A 20,244-nucleotide genomic window follows, 5' to 3' on the forward strand; every position below is an offset into this window, starting at 1 on the left:
ATTAATCTTGGGTAGTTCCTTGTTGTGGGAGTACTGTTCTGTACACTGCAGAATGTGTGCAGCATCTGGGCCCTCTACACATTAGACGCCTGTAGTACTCCCCAACCAAGAGTCTCCAGACATTGCCAAATGTGCTCTGGGAGACAAAATCACCACCACCACCACAAGCCACTACTAAGAAGTACTGCTCTAAGCCTTGAAATAATAGATTAAAAGGAAATGCTGAAAAAAAAAAAAAAAGTCCAAATAACCCAAAAGAAAGCAGAAAAGCAGAAATAGGAATGAAAAACAGAGGCTACAAACACAAAACAAATAAATGGTAGGACTAAATCCAAACTTTATGCTGTCTACAAGAATCTCACTTCAAATATAACAATATAGGTAGGTTAAAAGCAAAAAGATGGACAAAGTTATGCCATACAAACACTTTTTATCAAAAGAAAGGTAGCGTGGCTATGTTAACATCAGACAAAGATTTCAGTGTCTTGAGTAAGTGTCCATGAACAGATGAATGGATAAAGAAAACATAGTGTGTATGTGTACACATATATACACACACAATAGAATACTATTTAATCATGAAAAAGAATGAAGTGCTACCACTTGCAGCAACACAGATGAACTTGGAAGACATTTTGTTAAGTGAAATAAGCCACGCACAGAAAAATAAATTCTGCATGTTCTCACTCATATGTGGAAGCTAAAAAAAGTTGATTTAGTAGAAGTAAAGAGTAGAATAGTGGCTACTAGAGGTGGAGAAAGAGTAGGAGTAGGGAATTGCCAAAGGTTGCTTAACAGATACAAAAGTACAGCTGGATAGGAGGATTAAGTTCCAGTGTTCTATAGCACTATAGGTAACTATAATTCACAACCATTTACTGTGTTTCAAATAGCTATAGGAGTGAATTTCCAATGATACCAACAAATGATAAATGTATGGGGTAATGGATATGCTAATTACCTTATTTGATCATTACACACTGTATCCATGTATTGAATTATCACACTATGCCCCATAAATATGTAGTTATGTATCAATTAAAAATAATAATAAAAGAAAAAACCATTAGAGAAGATTTAAAACTTACTGAGGATTAAGAGGGATATGATATTTATGACATAATATAATGATATAATATTATATCCAGCTATATAATAATATGATATAATAATATAAAAATATATATAATATATATTATATATATAAATAAAAATATAAAAATATATTTATGATATAATAAAAGGTAAATTTGCCAAGAAAACACAACAATCCTATATAACAACAGCCCTTCAAACTATTAATACATGAAGCAAAAACTGAGAAATGAAAGGAGAAAAACACAAATCCGTAAGTGTTGCTGTAGATTTCAAATCTCTTCTCAAACTAGCAGACAGAAAAAACAACAAGAATACAGAACTGAACAATACTATCAACCAACTGGATCTCACTGACATTAATAGAAAACTTCACCCCAAGGACTGCAGAACACACATTATTTTCATAGGCTCCTGGGTTATAAAACCTCAGCAAAGTTGGCCGGGCACGGTGGCTCACGCCTGTAATCCCAGCACTTTGGGGAGGCCGAGATAGGCGGATCACGAGGTCAGGAGATCGAGACCGTCCTGGCTAACACGGTGAAACCCCGTCTCTACTAAAAATACAAAAAATTAGCCGGGCGTGGTGGCAGGCGCCTGTAGTCCCAGCTACTCGGGAGGCTGAGGAAGGAGAATGGCGTGAACTCAGGAGGTGGAGCTTGCAGTGAGCCTACATCGCGCCACTGTGCTCCAGCCTGGGCCACAGAGCGAGATTCCGTCTCAAAAAAAACAAAAACAAAAACAAACAAAAAAAAACCTTAGCAAAGTTAAAAAAATTGAAATCATACAAATTTCTCTGACCTTTAAGAATCTTTAAGTATTTAATTATGAAAGTTTTTTTTTTTGAGGAGTCACTCTGTCGCCCAGGCTGGAGTGCAGTTGCACGATTTCTGTTCACTGCAACCTCTGCCTCCCGGGTCCAAACAATTCTCATGCCTCAGCCTCCCAAGTTGCTGGCATTACAGGCGTGCACCACGACACCCAGCTAATTTTTGAATTTTTTAGCAGAGACCAGGTTTCACCATGTCGGCCAGGCTTGTCTTGAACTCCTGATCTCAAGTGATCCACCCACCCTGGTCTCCTAAAAAAGTCTACTTTATGAAATAAAATATTAAGTATATTTAAGCATTAATTTTAAATTTGCTTCATCAACATACAATAATATACCAAGACAATTATATGTCAACATAAAATAATCATTATTATAACCTTCATTTTCATAAGGCCCCATAAATAATAATATGCAATCTCTGGCTGAAACTGGAAATGACAGTCTAATTAATCCACTAAGACAAGAATTCTAAATTCATTATTATATCAAATCAGATTCATGTGATTTGGGGACTTCTATCATACAGAAGGTGGTTGTATAAAACTATTAATTTGCAGTGTATGCTACATTGTTTCCTGATTAAGATAAAACAGTAGCACATATACTAAAAAGAATTAAATGTCTATAATTCCTTTCCCTACTTCCAGGGCCAGGGAATAAAAAGCTAAATGCTTACATCTAATCTGGTTTGATGCTGCTTAGTCATCTGATCTTGAACCTTCAGTCTTCGGAGAAGTTCCTTAAAACCCACCATTGGTACAGGAATTAACCTGAAGAAACGCAGTGAACAATTTTCAGACCTTAAGCCTATTACTACAAAATATAAGAACTTAAGGTTTTAGTAACACTCATGTAATTTTACATCAACTTTCTAGGGCTCTAAGGCAGATCTATGACTATGAGATAACCATGTTATACCAAAGAGATTTTATTCAACCTCCCTGTTTTACAAATGAGGAAATACAGTTCAGTCAAAACATTACATTATTAAATGAAAACGTAAACAGAATTTTCCACTCCTAGTTAGTTCTCACTATGCTATGCTGCCTTACCATAATCTTTTTTTTTCTTATTTTTTTCTTTTTGTTTTGGCTGAAGCTTTAGCTGGACAGTAATCAGTATTTTTTAAAGGCCAGGAAAATGAAAATAAACTTGCCTCATATGTAAGAATTATAATTAATAGCTCCCATGTTTGCTTTCCTAGTAGCAAATATTAGTTCTTAAATGAAACAAGATGAAGACATACTTACTTTTCAGAATCAGGGTTATCTACCTTGGCCTGTTCCCAGATAATAGGATCAACACCTACCACAAATAAAAAATATTTTTTCTAAAACAATTTTCTATTTTTATAATATGTGTATGACAAAGGCTTTCCTAAAGCAAGACCCTAAACCCAGAAGCTATAATGAAAAGTGACTGTCAAATCTGATCATGGTAAAAATACAAATTTTTGCAGAATAAATGAAGTTCAAAAAAAGTACAGATTAAAAGGAACTATCTACAACCTATAGGATAATAGATTAACCTCCAGAATATAGAAACAGTTCCTGTACATCAAAAAGGAAGACAAAAAAATCTAGAAAATGGGCAAAGGACACAAATAGGTAACTCACAAAAAATACAAATGTAGCTAATAAACATATTAAAAATAAGTATTAATTTTTAATTATTTTGCCATCAGTGGCCAGAAAAATAACATTCCTGTTATGAATATAAACGGTAGAACTTTCCCTGGAGGGCAATTTGGCAATATCTAACATACATAATATTGACTCAAAAATTTCATTACCAGAGATCTATTCTAAAGAAATATATACCAATGTGTTCTAAGACATGTTTACAAGGATATTGTTAATTACTGTACAGTTTGTAATAGTAAAAAGAAAACAACTTAGAGGTGTTAAGTAAAGGTGTATCCATGAAATACTATGCAATGTTTAAATACAGTAAGATTTATCTTCATGTATTGACATGAAAAGTGCTAAGAAATACTGTAAAAAGGCAAGCTGAAGGTGTATATGCAGAATCCTTTTTTAAAAGATCTACATGTAAATATGCTTACATTTCAAATCACAGATAAAGGATTAAACATAGTACCATAAATTGATAGTAGTTACTTCTGGGGAAAGGAACCAAAGGTAATCTATCACATTGTCAATCTAGTTATGCCATCCAGAATATTTTACAGTGAGAATACATTCAGGTTTTACTTGAATATTCAGTTAAAATGAGATAAGCTAGAAAAAAATAAGCCAAAATTTTACTAGTAAATTACCTTTGGGTAGATGGATTATGGACTATTTTTCTTCAGTTCACTATTTCTCAAAATTTCTATTTTAACATATACATATTAGCTATATAATAAAAAACTAAATGAATACAAATATTTAAAACTATTTCCCAAATAAGTAGATATGTGATGATACTAATTTTATTAGCATTAATAACCAACCAACACCTCTGAAATAGGGGGAGTGTTTAGTTCTAAATCTTTCTTTTTTTTTGAACTCTGATTCTAGAAACATACCAGCAGGAGGATTCTGTAAAAGCTGTTTGATCTGTGCAGGAGAAAGTTCTGTTCTAGTCATAGAAAGGGTTACACCAAGTTGCTGCAATTGTGTTTTTATATTGGCTTGTTCAAAATGGGCATATAGCGTTGTAGCTGGAACTCTTCTTGAAGTACCATTTGGCGAACGCTCAACAACATAAATAACAACTTCTGTCCTGAAGGAAGAATAACCAATTTATAAAATATGGAGCACAAAACTCATAGCGACAAACCTCAGCATATCATAGCATGTGATTTCAGAAGGGTTTAAGTTGAATTCAGAAATGGTTGTTTTAGAAGGCAATTAAAATGTTTCCTTTTTTTTTTTTTTTTTGAGCAAGGTTTGCTCTGTTGTCCAGGCTGGAGTGCAGTGGTATGATCACTGCAGCCTCAGTGTTCCAGGCTCAAGCAATTCTCCCACCTCAGCCTCCAAGTAACTGAGAATACAGTTGCACACCCGCTACGTTTAGCTTACGCGTGTGTGTATACATAAATATATATTATATATATATATTTTTTAATTTTTTTGAGAGACGGACACTCGCTACGTTGCCTAGGCTAGTCTCGAACTTCTGGTCTCAAGCAATCCTCCCACCTTGACCTCCCAAAGTTCTGGGATTACAGGTGTGATAAGCTGCTGTGCCCAACTGTTTTCTTCTTAAATCTTGGAAAATAAGAAAGTTTTACTTAATGTAATGTTCATTTACAAATCAACCTAAATGATAAAGTTAAAATGAACCAGGTAAATAAGATAATATTTGTTTTTTTTTTTTTGAGACAGAGTCTCTCTCTGTCCCCCAGGCTGGAGTTCAGTGGCGCAATCTTGGCTCACTGTAAGCTCCGCCTCCCGGGTTCATTCTCCTGCCTCAGCCTCCCTCCTAGCTGGGACTACAGCTGCCTGCCACCACACCCGGCTAATTTTTTTTGTATTTTTAGTAGAGACGGGGTTTCACCGTGTTAGCCAGGATGGCCTCAATCTCCTGACCTCGTGATCCGCCCGTCTCAGCCTCCCAAAGTGCTGGGATTACAGGCGTGAGCCACCGTGCCCGGCCAATAAGATAATATTTATAAAGGGGTTTGCTTAGTTGCAAAATCCTATGTAAATGTTATTTACTATAGGAAATTCTCTTGAAATTTATGGGTTGCTTCTCTGCAATTACAACCACAAGTAAAATCTGATTCAATTATTGCATCTCATTAATAATCATTCCTCCAAATATCCTAAAATAAATGTCTTGCCACTAACACTGAGAATTATACTTAGGTCAAGGGAAGTAAAGCAATAATATTTATTCATGAATGAACATGAACAGTAATCAGTTAATAACATTTTCCAATAACATCTTTATGGCCCTCAATTTGCACGCATCTATGACAAATGGTCCCTTCCTGGCCTGAATGAAAATCTAGAAAATTATTAGCATCTAGTAAGTTAAAAAATCCAAAATTTTAAAAAAACTTTTAAATAAGTGTTTTTATAAATACTGAATAATCACTAGCTGAGAAAAGGCATTCTGCTCTGAGAGTTAATTTGTGCTTTAGCAACAAAAACATTATTGATCACTCCCTTAGGACCAGAAATAAATACACAGAAATAAACAGTATATTTATGTATACTTACTGATCATCTGGCAATGTTTTAGTGCCCTCTACATTTACAGTAAGGGTCTGGTTTCCTCCCAAAACTTTATGCAATGATTCTACCAACTGTTGTTGTTGGCTTCGAATCTCTGTTTCTTTTTTGTTGAAAACTAAAACCACTAGCCCATCTTCATCTTTATTACTGGGCATGCAACTATAACCTACTGCCTGTGGAATGACAAAATAAACAATATAAAAAATATGTACAGATCTTAAATCAGGTGTTTAATATTAATAGCTTAATATCTGCTAAAATGGGAAAAACAACTTAATGTCTGGTAATTAAGGGAATAATGATTCTTCCCACCATTTTGTGCCCTAGGAGGTCATAAAATTATAAAGAAAAACTATTTTACCCAGGAATAACATTAACCTATAGAGTAAGATTAACATTTCCTCTTTGAGAGAGTAACTAAACAGCTTTCTCCCCTAAAAAATTTTGATATTCATTATTGTTGGTTGTTTCTGAACCATCTGCATGTCATTATAAAAGTGACTGCAAAAATCACCAACTAATTATAATTTATTTCACTATACAGATTGTTCTCAACTTACGATTTTTCCGTTTTATAGGGTGTAAAAGCAATATGCATTCATATATACATACATGGAAACCATACATGGAATTCTGATCTTTTAGTTTTTATTATAAAATTATTATTATTATAAGATGGACTTGATGTTAGATTATTCTGCCCAATTGTACACTAATCTAAGTGTTCTGAGCATGTTTAAATTAGGCTAGGCTAGGCTACGATGCTTGGTAGGTTAGGTGTATTAAATGCATTTCTGAATTACAATATTTTCAATTATGATGGGTTTATTGGGATGTAACCCATCATAAGTTGAGGAGTATCTGTATATCTGATTCATGGAATCTTAAACTAAGTTTTAAATATATAAAGAAGTAATTTACAAATAAATACTTTAAATCATAGTAATGACAGTCAACTTACAAATACTATAAAGAATGTCTGTATCACTTTATTGGTTTATATAATACAAAACTTTATGAAACAGGGTTGTTGTTTTTTTACATATTAATATGACCAATTATACTTTTCTAAAGAATTGTTCTTTTAGATAGAAGCCTTTTATCCCTTTTCACCACTCATCTGCAACTTTTAAAAAAGAATTTAAATTAACTCAAGTGTACATTATGCATTTTACCATGTTACACACCAACTTTATTGTTATATTCAACTTATGTCTATTATTGAATACCTCTTAGCGACTAAATACATGTATCAAAATTTCAACTATATGCACTCAATATACTTTTTGTTAGTGATGAGACAAAGAGATGTTCTGTAACAAGACAGGCTGACCACTTTATTCAAGGATCTGATCCTCAGCCTTACAGCTCCAAACACAGAGTTATGTACATACTGATTAGGTTTAAGAGACCAACGTAGGCCAATATAACTCCTAAGAGGCTGAGGTATAAACTGGACTGCAATACATAACTTGTTATGGAAAATGCATTACCAAATGGACCTAACCTAAATACTCTCACTGGCTGATAAAGACATTTTCTGAAGGGACAAATGAGAAGGTTCTTTGGTAGGCAGGGAATAAGAACAAAGAAAATGGGCAATATTGTTTTAATAGCTTTGGGGTTATACATGCCAAGGGGAATTCCTGTCTGCTGGTTAGCGTATACTCTCCCGGCCAACGTTAAATGAATACCACTCAATCGTAGTTTGGTGTCTCCCCTTTACAGGCGCCAGGCAAACCATTCTCCTGTTTACATTTTTTTTCTTCAGTTATAAATCACATTCTAGTCACACCTTCCTTCATTCATATGCTGGTCACCTTCAACCACACATACGTATGAAATCACTTCAATTTTATAATTTCTATATTTTCAAAATAAAAGTATAATCATACCACGTTCAAGGAGTAAAGACCCAAGCAATTGTTATCTTGATATTGATCTAAATATATTTTCTGTTATACAAAATCTTCAACTGAAGATAAAAATAGTATTAATAATACCTTAAATCGGCAAAAGGGATTTTCTTGTGTGAATTCCACTGGCGGAATATTATTGTTGAAATACCCTTTTCCTGTTCCCCAAAAGGCCTGCAGTTGATTCCATTTTGCCAAAATAGCATCTCTCTCATCTCCCAACAGCGTTGGAGCAGACAGAGCACTCGCAGTGTTTATCAGCTGGTTGGACTGGGTAGGAGCTTGTGCAGGCTGACTGAAGAGACCACCTAATGCTAAAAATGTACCCAAAATTAGTATTTAAAAACAAAACAAAACAAAACTTAATCCAGATCCTAGGCGTGGTAGGCAAAATAATGCCCCCCCCCCGCAAGATGCCCATATCCTAATCTACAGAACCTATAAATATGTTATCTTACATAGCAAAAGGGCCTTTGTAGATGTGATTAAATTAAGCATGTTGAGATAGAGGGTTATCCTGGATTATCAGGAGGGACTCAACGTAATCATCAGATCCTCAAAAGTGGAAGAGTGAGCTCAGAGTCAAACAGATCTGAAGATGCTATGCTGTTGGCATATGGCAAGACGGAAGAGCCACGAGCTAAGAAATGCAGGAAGACTCTAAGAACTGGAAAATGCAAGGGAATGGATTCTCCCTTAGTGCCTCCAGAAGTAACACAGTACTGCCAGGACCTTCATTTTAGCACAGTGAAACCCACTTCTGGACTTCTAATCTCCAGAAACTATAAAATAATAAACTTTTATTGTCTTAAGCCACTAAGTTTGTGGTAATTTGTTATGGCAGCAATAGGAAACTAACACACTAGGCCAAACCTTAAAATGTTAAATTTGCTTTTCTAATAATATTTTTTTGAGACAGGGTCTCACTTTGTTGCCTAGACTGGAGTGCAGTGGCAAGATCATGGCTCACTGCAGCCTCAACCTTCTGGGCTCAAGCAATCCTCCTGCTTCATCATCCTGAGTCACTGGGACTACAGGAGTGCACCAACATGCACCTGGTTAATTTTTTTAAATTATTTTTTGTAGAGACAGGGTCTTACTATGTTTCCCATGCTGGTCTCAAAACTTCTGAGCTCAAGAGACTTTCCCGCCTCAGCCTCCCAAAGTGCTGGGATTATAGGCATGAGCAACTGTGCCCAGCCCTAATGATGTTATCCAAATTAATTCCATTACCAGAACACAAATTGGGTCCACAATATTAAACCTACACATGAAAGAAAGGAGGGAGGGAGGGAGGGATGCATGTGGATAAAGAAAAGTTTGTAAAGATGTAGGATTTTAAAAAATAATCTTTATTGCTGTTATATTTATATAATAAATACAAATTGGGGGATACAAAGTCTAAAAATCATTGTTATATCAATACCAGCTTACTAAACATTTTCCTTTCTCTCATTATTAAAAAATATATATAGCAGTAATAAATGGATTAACCATCAGTATTCTAGGCTAAAACTTTAGATGGCTGTGTAACTTTGGGCAAATCACTTAACCTCTCTGGGATACCAATTTCTCTAATGGAAAGAAGGGCCAAGTTCTTAGGGCAGATAAATATGTCCCAGAGTGTGAGATAAGTACGCCATCTTTTAATAAAGGGAGGAGCAAGTCTAAGGCTCAGAGCTTAAGGCAAAGTTATCTACCTAGAATTTATTTACACTATATTTTCTTTGTACTTAATTTCAATTACCTTTTCCTTAGAGCAAATGATACTAATTTTCCACTTATAGCAGCAATAAATTTTACTTTAAAATAACTGTATTTAGTGTTTCAAAGTAAACTGATTTAAAGAAAATTCTTAAATAGTAATACAAATGGTATGTAGATAAGGAGAAAACGTGAATACCAAAATGACCTGAGTTTTAAAACACTGTATTAGATATTATTTAAGTTCTCTTTCAGCTCTAAACATTGAAAGTACCACAAGGTCCATGGAGCTTCTACAGGGCTAGAGAGAGGCTCTTTTACTCTCCAGAAAAGTATTAATTCCCAAATTAGTATATATAAACATTGGCAAGAACTGGACTAGAATTCAGAACACTTGAATCCTGGTTTATTATAAGGTCACTTTCTATCCTTGAGCAAGAAATTCCTGGGCTTTATCTTCCTCAACTTTTAAATGAGATGAATCAACTGTGATCTCTATACCGAGACATATGCAGTCAGCCTCCTATGCTGTTGATTATTCCTTTGGCCTCCAAAGAAAATCTTCACCTTCTGTTGAATACACATCCTCCTTGAAAGCCCTTCTCCCTTAAATTTCCTGACAACACAGTCTCTCTTGGTTTTTATAAACACATTCATTCATTCATTCACCATTAATTCATACAACAAATATTTACTGAGTACCTACTAAGTGCTCAGAGCTAAATACTAAAGATACAATGGTAAACAAGGTAGACAAGGTGCATTAAACAAACGGAACACATCAAACAAACATTAACAATTGTGGTAAGTCCTTCAGAGAAGTACAGAGGTTCTGGGAGTACTAAATAAGGGAGCTGATCAAGCCTGAGAGAGGGGTCAAGAGAAGACAGTTTCATTAGCACTTCAGTTAGGGCCTAAACGAAGGAGTCAGCTAAGCCATGGGGTAGAGGTAAAGGCGAGCAGTATGTGTAACATCTCTGTAGAGACAAAGAGAGGAAGATGAGTGGACAAAAGCAATAAGGAGGACTAACAATGAGGTAGGAAAAAACTAGACTGGAGTGTCACAGAAGTTAAGGTCTCCCATTGGCCAAATGCAACAACTGAAACATATTTATTAAAGCCCATGCATTCAAAATGGTAATTTTATAAAGTAAAGATCAAATTTTTTTAAAATCCTAACTCCTTGGATACCATTAGAAATAATGAGGCCACCAACTCCTTTTTACAAAAATTGTCCATTAAAAAGAAAAAAAATTATCTTGCCTTTACTATACAAACTGTACATCAGGGTGATCAAGCAGTCTCGGAGTATGAAGAAAAAGTTCCTTTTACAGAAGAAATTTCAGTGTGATAGGGAGGAAATTAGAAAATCACCATTTTGCAACTCCTAATAAGATAACTGATTGAGGCAATGATCATCAAGGAATGAAACCATTAGGTTAAAGTAGTAAGATAAAGATACGCTGTCACCATCTGAACCTACTGATCAATCTTAGCATCACCAAAAGTGAGATAGCCTCTCAATGTGATGTGATATGAAGCACACAGCAACACTTGCAAAATGTTCTTACCAAAAAAGCAAACATCAAGTCCTTAAAGCAAACTTTATTTACCACAATTATGAGAGATAAAGTTAAATAATATTACAAGGAAGCAGAAGAAAAATACAGAATGGGGGGCATTTAACAAGACAACTGGAAAATTCATGAGGGAAAAAACAGAATGGGGAATTCTCTACACTAAAAAGAACTTAAGGGACATGACAAGAAAATGAATGTGTGGTCCTTGTTTGGATCATGATTCAAACAAACCAAATAAGAAAACGCTTTTGAGACAAATAGGGAACTCTGATTATAGATGGGGTATTAGATAGTACCAAGGAATTACTGTGGGTTGGAATGAGGTACACATTTTTAAAGAGAGAAGTATAGTAAAGTAAGCATGAAATGACATGCTTGGGATTTGCCCTCAAATACGTCAGTGATTTAAAAAAAGGAAAAAGGAGATGGATAATAACAAGTTCTGACTTTTGATGACTCCAGCTGGTAGGGTTCACATCACTTCTTTTTTTCTTTGTTAGCATTTTTCATAAAGAACAGTAAGTGTTCACTGGATTTACTGAGATGATTAATGACCTTAACTTATTTGATAAAATAAACAGAAACCAGATTGGCAAATAGTTTGTAAAGGGGAGGAGAGTAGTAGCTGAAGTGAAATGTGGGATTAAAGTAGTTTTTTGTTGTTGTTGTTATTACTGTTTCAAGAAAAAATAAACTTTGAGTTACTTAAATGTGGATGAGAAGGTGAAAACTGGGGGAGGGAGTACAGCTAGAATAATCAACAGCACACGTGCCCTGAGAAGGCAGGAGGTTATAAGATCCTGAGTCAGGTAAGAAGAGGAAAAGGTGGATAGAGGGAGAAAAAGAAATAGATTTGGTGGAGGGAAGTTGAAGGAATTGCAATAAGGGATTTTATTTTTTCTTTGTTTTTTTTTTTTTTTAAATTTGAGACAGTCTTGCTCTGTCACCCAGGCTGGAGTCCAGTGGTGTGACCTCAGCTCACTGCAACCTCTGCCTATGGGGTTCAAGCAATTCTCGTGTCTCAGCCTCCTGAGTAACTGGGACTACAGATGTGCACTACCACGCCAGGCTAATTTTTGTATTTTTAGTGGAGATGGGTTTCACCATGTTGGCCAGGCTGGTCTCTGACCTCAGGTGATCCGCCCGCCTCAGCCTCCCAAAGTGCAGGGATTACAGATGTGAGTCACTGCGCTCAGCCCCTTTTTGTCTTTGAAGTAGCAGTCAAGGCCATCTGCTAAAAGTAAGAACAGATAAATTTGAGATTTGAAGAGAATAAAGTTTTAAAATTACTGCTATAGAAAGCGGGAGAATAAGTTGAAAGTAGAAATTTCACAGGATTACCAGGCAACATTGAGACCTGAGGTTGGTGATCAAGAATTTAGAGAGGTATTATCCCCTCTTCCATAATGTGTGATTTTTCTCAAGCAATATCTACATAGACAGTTGGGCTTATAAATGCCTGGGGTTTTTTCAGGCAAATGTGACACAAAAACAAGGAAGTTTAGCATATTGGCAAGAGATATAGAAATGGAAGGCCATGGAATCTAAGCTAGTTAGAGTAGTGAAGACAGAAAGAGCTAACAGAGCAGAAAGTATCAGTTGTCGAAAGATCCAACAGTCTTTGGAAGGATCCTCGAAAATCCATGCTTTGGCTTGGAAAGGACTTCTGGCGGTTGTCAGAAAAGTCAAATGTGACTTTTCCCCTTGATTCACAGGTATTGCCAACTGAGATAGGAATAGCTGTGTGAAAGGGAGCTAATAAGTATGAGGAATACATGGACGGGCATCTCTATACTGAGATAGGACAAGCAGTGGTCCTAACAATGCTGCTCACTAATTTATGGTCAAAATCCTACTTGGCTTGGGGGTAGGAGATGGCAGCATTTAAGTGTTAGTGTTTCTAAGAGTTTTGTTCTAGTACTCTCCTCTTACTCCAGAATCAGGTCTCCTAAATGACATCATCCATATCTACCACTTTAAATACTACTTATGTTCTGATGGCTTTCATAAATATATACAACTACCCAGAGGACACCTCAAACTCATTATCTACCCACAAACATCTGCTCTTGCTTTAGTAGTCTGGATCTTAGTGAAGAGCAAGGGATCCTTCAGTTACGCCATCCAGAAGCCCAAGATACCTTTATCCAGTCATTCGCTTTTATTGATTCTACAAGTTAAATCTCTCTCAAATTCACATCCTGTTTTTTCTCTCCATTCTTAACTGTCACTGCCTTAATTCAGGTCTTCACTATTTCTTGCTCAGATTTTCGCAACAGCTTCACCAGATCTCTGCCTCCATTCCAACCCACCTATAATCTATCTTTGTATTTCTCTAAGAGATACTTCTAAAAATCTGATTATTTTCCTGTCTAGCTTAATCCTACAACAGTTTAGAATTGTTTAAGGACAGCTCCTTAGTAAAACATATAAGGCACGCTAATAATCCAATTCATATCTAACTCTCCAACTCTCACCACTGACCCTGAGGTCATTTATGCATTTAAAAAAACTGCACTGATCTAGTTATACTGGTCCCAAATGCACTATACTCTGCCATAAACCATGCCATGTTATTTCCTCTGCGTGGATACCCTAGAATCTCCTTGACTATGGGCAAGGATTGTGGTCTTCAACCTTGTACACCCAATGCCTGACATACGATATATACAATAAATGGCTATTACATAACAAAATGAGCCCCTTTCAATTTTAAAACAGCACCAGATTCAAATTCCCATTTTCCTAACAAAACTAAATGGAACTACAGTTACTCATAGTTGGAGAGACTTTATTTCAAGAAACAAAGGAAACACTTCACTTTTGCTGTCCTTTCCTTAACTACTTAAATATTTCATCAAATTTTGTATTTTTGCAGGATTGTAGAAAAGATGAATGACTGGAATAGCTGAAAGAATAATTCTGAGAATACTATTCTATTATCTTCATCCTACTATTAGGCAATCCTTGAAATTCATGTTTAATAAGTTAATAACTAATCTTCAATGACTGAGTAGGATGAATTTTAGCTAGTCAATCAAGTTACTTAAGAAAAATGAAACAAAAGTAATTTTAAGAGGCATCAGATTGGAAAAGTGAAAAGAGCACCAGAATAAGTAGTTGAATTTATGTCCCTGTACTTCTTCTAGAGAGGTATACAGGTAAGTCACAATCTCCCAGGTTCCTCTCTTCACCCACAAAATGGGGATAACAAAAGTATTATTTCACACGGTTCTTGTGAGAATAAGTTAACCCATACAGAACAACCCCTGGAACCCACTGCCATACCACCTAGTAAGGATGGTTAGTAAGGAAGCCATCAAAGACTAATAACCAGACTGTGTCAAAAGGACTTGGGAGCCAACTTGAAAAGGCTTGCACTGGCCAAAGATGTAACAATTTAAGCATCAATAAGAATGGTAACTGCAATGGATTAAAAAATAGCAACTAGTTTAAAGGCTGCAGTTTCTGACATTAAAAAAAAATTGGTCATCTTTGGAGAATGCTAGATACCCAACTCTTTATTCTGGAAACCAGTAATAAAGAGAAAGAATCAACCAAACAGATGAAGTCAAGTTTCTCCTCATAGAAGTATTTCAACAAATAAATGAATCCAGGTGGAATGGCACTATTTGTAACCCCTAATGAATTAATGGATCTAGGTAATGATCACCAATGGCTCGATGGCTGATCAGCCATCACCAATGGCTGATCACTCAAAAAAAAAAAAGATATTAAAAGTCTTCTGATAAAAAATATGCCTATAAAAGTCTTGCAAACAAACAACAACAAAACAACAAAATATATATATGTACGCCCCAGATCTAACCCAATCATCAAGAAATACAGAGAACAATGGAATGCGTCAAACTATACCATAGGTGTGCAATCAGAAAAGTCTTGACTAAAAAACTCTATAGGATAAACGATCTGTTTTCTTCAACAAATTAAAAAATAAAAAAGAGAGGCCAGATGCGCTGATGCATGCCTGTAATCCCAGCACTTTGGGAGCCGAGGCGGGCAGATCACGAGGTCAGGAGTTCAAGACCAGCCTGGCCAATATGGTAAAACTCCGTCTCTACTAAAACTACAAAAATTAGCTGGGCGTGGTGGTGTGCGCCTGTAGTCCCAGCTACTCAGGAGGCTGAGGCAGAAGTATCACTTGAACCTGGGAGGCGGAGGTTGCAGTGAGCCGAGGTCGTGCCACTGCACTCCAGCCTAGGCGACAGAGCAAGACTCCGTCTCAAAAAATAAAAAAGAGAGATAAAAGAGGAGCCTATAGAGATTTAAGACAGGCAAAACTAAATACTGTTTACATACTTGAATGACAAAATATAAAGTAAGGAAATGATCACCATAAAAGCCAAGACTGCAGGTCCTTTGATGGGGAAGCGACTGGGAAGGAAACGTAGTAGGCTTCTGAACTGGCTGGCCAGGAACCATCTCCTGACATGGGCAGTGATTACAAGGGTGTTAACCTTTGTAAACTATATATAATTCATTAAGCTGTACTTTTGTGCAGTTTCTCTATTTGTTATTTTTAACAACAAAAATTTAAATGGAATGATCCTAAACACAGGGACCTTATAACCCTAACTGTGCCAATCAGTGTTCTCCCCAGTTGCTATCATATTTAAACATGAAAAGTAACATTCCTAATCCTTTGGAATGTATTAATAATTCTTATAAAAAGTCCACTAAAGTATTCTGAATGCACTCAATAATGTCAGCTAGTATTGTTACGGTTTTGTATTTGAAGCTGAAAACCTCATACTTACTAGTTTGCTGCTGCTGCTGTTGTGTATTAAATCCTCCAAATCCCAGTCCAGTTCCCAAACCAGTACCTAAACCAGTACTAGTTCCTGTTGTTGTGCCAAAACCAGTACCAAATCCAAAACCTTTGTTCTGAGTACCACCGAAGAGTCCTTTGAATGAAAAGTTGGAACTTCGTAAGTTAAAAAAAAAAAAAAAATCTGACCTCTACTTCATTTACTTCTACGAATGACTTAAGATGGCCTCTTACCAGTAGTGCCTGTGTTAGTGGGGGCAGAAAAGCTGAATGCAGAACCTGCAGTTGTAGATGTTGTCCCAAATCCTCCAAACCCACCTAATTAAAAAAGAACAAAAATAGAAAGGAAGAATCTTTTGTATATATAAAGGCAACTTCTTTTTAAAATTATTTTATAATTGCTACATATAAAATCAAAATATATTGATCTAATTTTTCCTTTCTCTACTTTCAAGATCAATTTTTTAAAAAACTATACTACCAATCAAGAAGTCAAAATGTTACAAGAAATGAACTAAGCATTTAAAATAGAAATATCACAATGTGATATATACCCTTCAATTAAAGGCGTGGTTAACAGTTACAGCTGAGAAAACACATTAAGCCTATTGCCATAATTCTAAAATGACTATGTATGTACTTTTAGAGGAGGTGTTGCAAATTCATATGCCTGGAAGATTTAGACTGATAATAGTAAAGAGTAAAGTAGACTATGTGTTTACTGACAGGTGGAACTGTTTAAAATGAACAGTTTTTTAGATCAGCAGTTCCTAAATTCCAGCAGATACAAGAAAGGTAGTTTAGTAGTGTCACATATTCCCATTTTTTACCCCAAGAGAAAACAGGAAATCTGGATTTTCAATGTAAAATTTATTGGTTTTTGGCCGGGCACGGTGGCTCACGCCTGTAATCCCAGCACTTTGGGAGGCCGAGGCGGGTGGATCATGAGGTCAGGAGATCGAGACCATCCTGGCTAACACAGTGAAACCCCGTCTCTACTGAAAATACAAAAAATTAGCCGGGCGTGGTGGCGGGCACCTGTAGTCCCAGCTACTCAGGAGGCTGAGGCAGGAGAATGGCGTGGACCCGGGAGGTGGAGCTTGCAGTGAGCCAAGATCATGCTACTGCAACTCCGGCCTGGGCGACAGGGCAAGACTCCGTCTCAAAAAAAAAAAAAAAAAAAAAAAAAATTATTGGTTTTTAAACCCTAATTCAACTACTTTTTTTTGCAAGGAATTCAAATGTTTTGAAAACAGCATACCAAACATATCACATTGGCAGACTTGTTGCCAGTTTGCAACCTTGGTTTTGGTGAATTAATTTATGTCTAAATTAACTTATATTTCTACTTAGTCTCTGTCAAGACTAAGTAACTTTTCAAAGGAAGCATACCAATATACTTACCTCCACACAACAAGAATGTATTTCTTGAAGGAAGAGATTTGACAGATAAATGAAATGCTAGCCAATCTAAAATTGTTTTGTTATTTTTGTAACTTATTGTCAGTCTTCAGCTGATTACCAATGTGGTATCAAAAAGCCTTTCAAGACAAATGTTTGAACCATTAGTGTCGAATTATATTGCAGATTTTTTGGAATCTTCCTTTAATCTCATTTATTTCTGATATACAACACAGATTCATCAATATTGCAATATAGAAAATACAAGAAGAAAAAATGCAACCATTTTATATTAATCACCTCATTCTGATTTGGAAAACTACTCAAGAGTAAGCTGCATGTTGCATGCAGGCACAACTAAATATTCTATTTACTTGTAGGTTCTACTGCAGTACTGCAAACTGTAAACACTTTCATAAAAATCACCTGAAGTACTAAGCACTGTTGTAATTTCTTTTCATTATTCTTCACTTAAATAGAATAACTATGATATAATCTGAATTGGCTACACAATAGAAACACTAGTCAGTTTCTCATCATGCTCCACAACATCAAAAATGTTTTAGTAATAGCAGATCTGCAAGTATACAAAATAAAAAACAAGAACGTCTATCAGCCCTTTGCTGAAGGTTAACACATATAAAAGTAGTTAAAACATGTTACATTATCATAACTCAAAACTTAACAGTAATAACTCCAAATGAACATGAAATCAGGCAAATACCAACAAGTTTATTTATTGTTGTTGAATTATGAGCTGGGTGGCTTTATTCGGAAACACAAATTTCAAAGTAAGATTTCTGTTTTGCCCAGTGCCAATTTTAAGCAAACAAGGAAAGATAAACACATCAAAGGACAGTGATATGTGATCACTTCGAATACATCTTAATTAAAATGGATCATCTTGTCTTTGAAGTTTTCAAATATTCTTCGAACTGTTTTCAACTGAGATGCTACGGTGATAATCACATTGCAGTAACCAGTGAATGAACAAAATAACAAACTTCCCAATTAACTTTTAGGGAGTAAATAATGTTTATCAAATGCATATAATTGGCATGGGCACAAGAGGCATAACGTAAGAGACTATGGACGATAAATTCATATACGAGCAGCTGAAGAACAAGTTTTTTCCTACAGTGTCATTATGTAAAGTACACATAAACCTATTTTAAATGTATATATCATTATTGTTTTGCAAAATTTCTAATGAGCTGCAAACAACCCACGTGCATATGAAAATCTTCATAATTATCTTTTTGAATGCAAAGACGTCTAGCTTACCTTTTAGAATTCGATGCTATATGACATAAAATTAAACTGCTCTCTTTGAGCATTTCCCAAAATTCCAGCAAAGAACTGGGGATTCTTTCTATAATTACAAATCTTATAGAAATTACACATCTTATAGTATCCTAATCTGCTGAGTTGACCAAAGAAATACATTATTATCATTATAACACAAGTTAAAAAACAAAACAGGTTACTGCTGTTCGTATAAGACTTGTTTCTCTTTGGAAACACAAGGACAATAAAATGAAATCTCAATGAAAGATGCAGAAAAAATGAAAAATGACTGCAGGAGTCCAAGAATCCCAGGATGGGCTTGACTGGTGGTGAGTTTATACTTTGGAAGTCTTACCTAATAATTTTAAAGATATATTCTATTCAAAATGATAATCCAAATGCTTATCATTTGGAAGATAAGTGCACATTTAATAAAGGAACATTGTAACTTGCAAAACTTTCCTAAACCACATCTTTTAAGGCAGCAAAAACTTGATACAGATGTTTTTGATTCGAGATAAGGAATTAAATTTCCTTTCCTTATTAGACAAGTAACTGTTCTTTCCCAAACTCCAGGAACCACAATATTCTTGGACTCCAGCTCTCAACACTGGTGACACATACAACCCGCAGTATCTACCTGCACTTGCCAGACTGTTACCAAAATTGAACGGAGTCGCCGAGGTAGTAGAAACACCGAAATTCCCAATATTAAAGTTCACTGCAGGATTAGCAGTTAATCCGAAACCCCCAAAATTAAACCCACTGGCGGTGGAGTTGGCAGTCTCAAGCCCACCAAATCCTGATAGGCGTGTAGACAAAGAAACAAAATTTTAAAAAGGGGGAGAGGGAAAAAGAAAAGAAAGCAAGATAAGGATTAGAAGAATCAGCAGGAGGTTTCACAGAAGTGAACAAACCTGTTTTTGCTCCAAACAGTTTAAGAAAGCAGAGTGGGGGTGGGGTGGGGCAGAAGGAAGAAGCACGACGGATAAGCCCCATAGCGAGGACCACAAGCGGCCGGGGCTGGAACTAAGGGAGTCAATGGGCAGTGCCGGTGGATCCCCAGCCCTATCCTTGCCGAGTCCGGCAGCGGGAACCACGCAAGCGTTCCCGCCCATCCGGGAGGCTGAGGTGCAGAGGGGAGGGAGGCTCTCGGGCAAGGGGAGAGGGAAGCAACCTCCGATTTCTCTGAGTAGGACTCCCCGGCAGCGGGAAGCGAACCGCTCAAGCCAGGGCCCTGTGGAATCTCACGCGCGGCGCGCGAGCTTCTAGTGGGACCTCGAGTACCCCCGTGGCCTCCTCGGGTGCCGCCTCGGCCCACTCTGCCGCCGCCCGCCCTTTTCCAATGCCTCTAAAGTCTCCGCGTCGGCGGGAGATTCCAGGATCCCCAGGTCGAAGAGTCTCGGACAGAGGGGGCGGACCAGACCCTTCCCCTTCTTCCCGGGTGAAGGTC

The 20,244-nt window shown here is 36.4% G+C and overlaps 1 protein-coding gene across 8 annotated transcripts in view; it reads right to left on the reverse strand.

Moving 5' to 3' along the window:
* The window catches only part of NUP54 (nucleoporin 54), a 33,790-nt gene that overhangs the window by 13,328 nt on the left and 218 nt on the right, over nt 1–20,244 (reverse strand). For 2 of the 8 annotated variants that reach the window (XM_002814894.6, XM_063723468.1), the window contains exons 2-8: nt 16,338–16,421; nt 16,093–16,239; nt 8,118–8,344; nt 6,100–6,287; nt 4,458–4,654; nt 3,178–3,232; nt 2,604–2,697 (exon numbers count right to left, since the gene is read on the reverse strand). In XM_002814894.6, the coding sequence (XP_002814940.2) occupies nt 2,604–2,697; nt 3,178–3,232; nt 4,458–4,654; nt 6,100–6,287; nt 8,118–8,344; nt 16,093–16,239; nt 16,338–16,421 (992 nt within the window). Of the gene's footprint in view, nt 1–2,603; nt 2,698–3,177; nt 3,233–4,457; nt 4,655–6,099; nt 6,288–8,117; nt 8,345–16,092; nt 16,240–16,337; nt 16,422–17,930; nt 18,036–19,431; nt 19,594–19,708; nt 20,229–20,244 lie in introns of those variants that run through there. The other 6 variants (XM_063723466.1, XM_063723465.1, XM_054554080.2 and 3 more) reach the window with 6 other exon arrangements.

Source organism: Pongo abelii, chromosome 3 (assembly GCF_028885655.2).
Source record: "Pongo abelii isolate AG06213 chromosome 3, NHGRI_mPonAbe1-v2.0_pri, whole genome shotgun sequence".
Lineage (NCBI taxonomy): Eukaryota > Metazoa > Chordata > Mammalia > Primates > Hominidae > Pongo > Pongo abelii.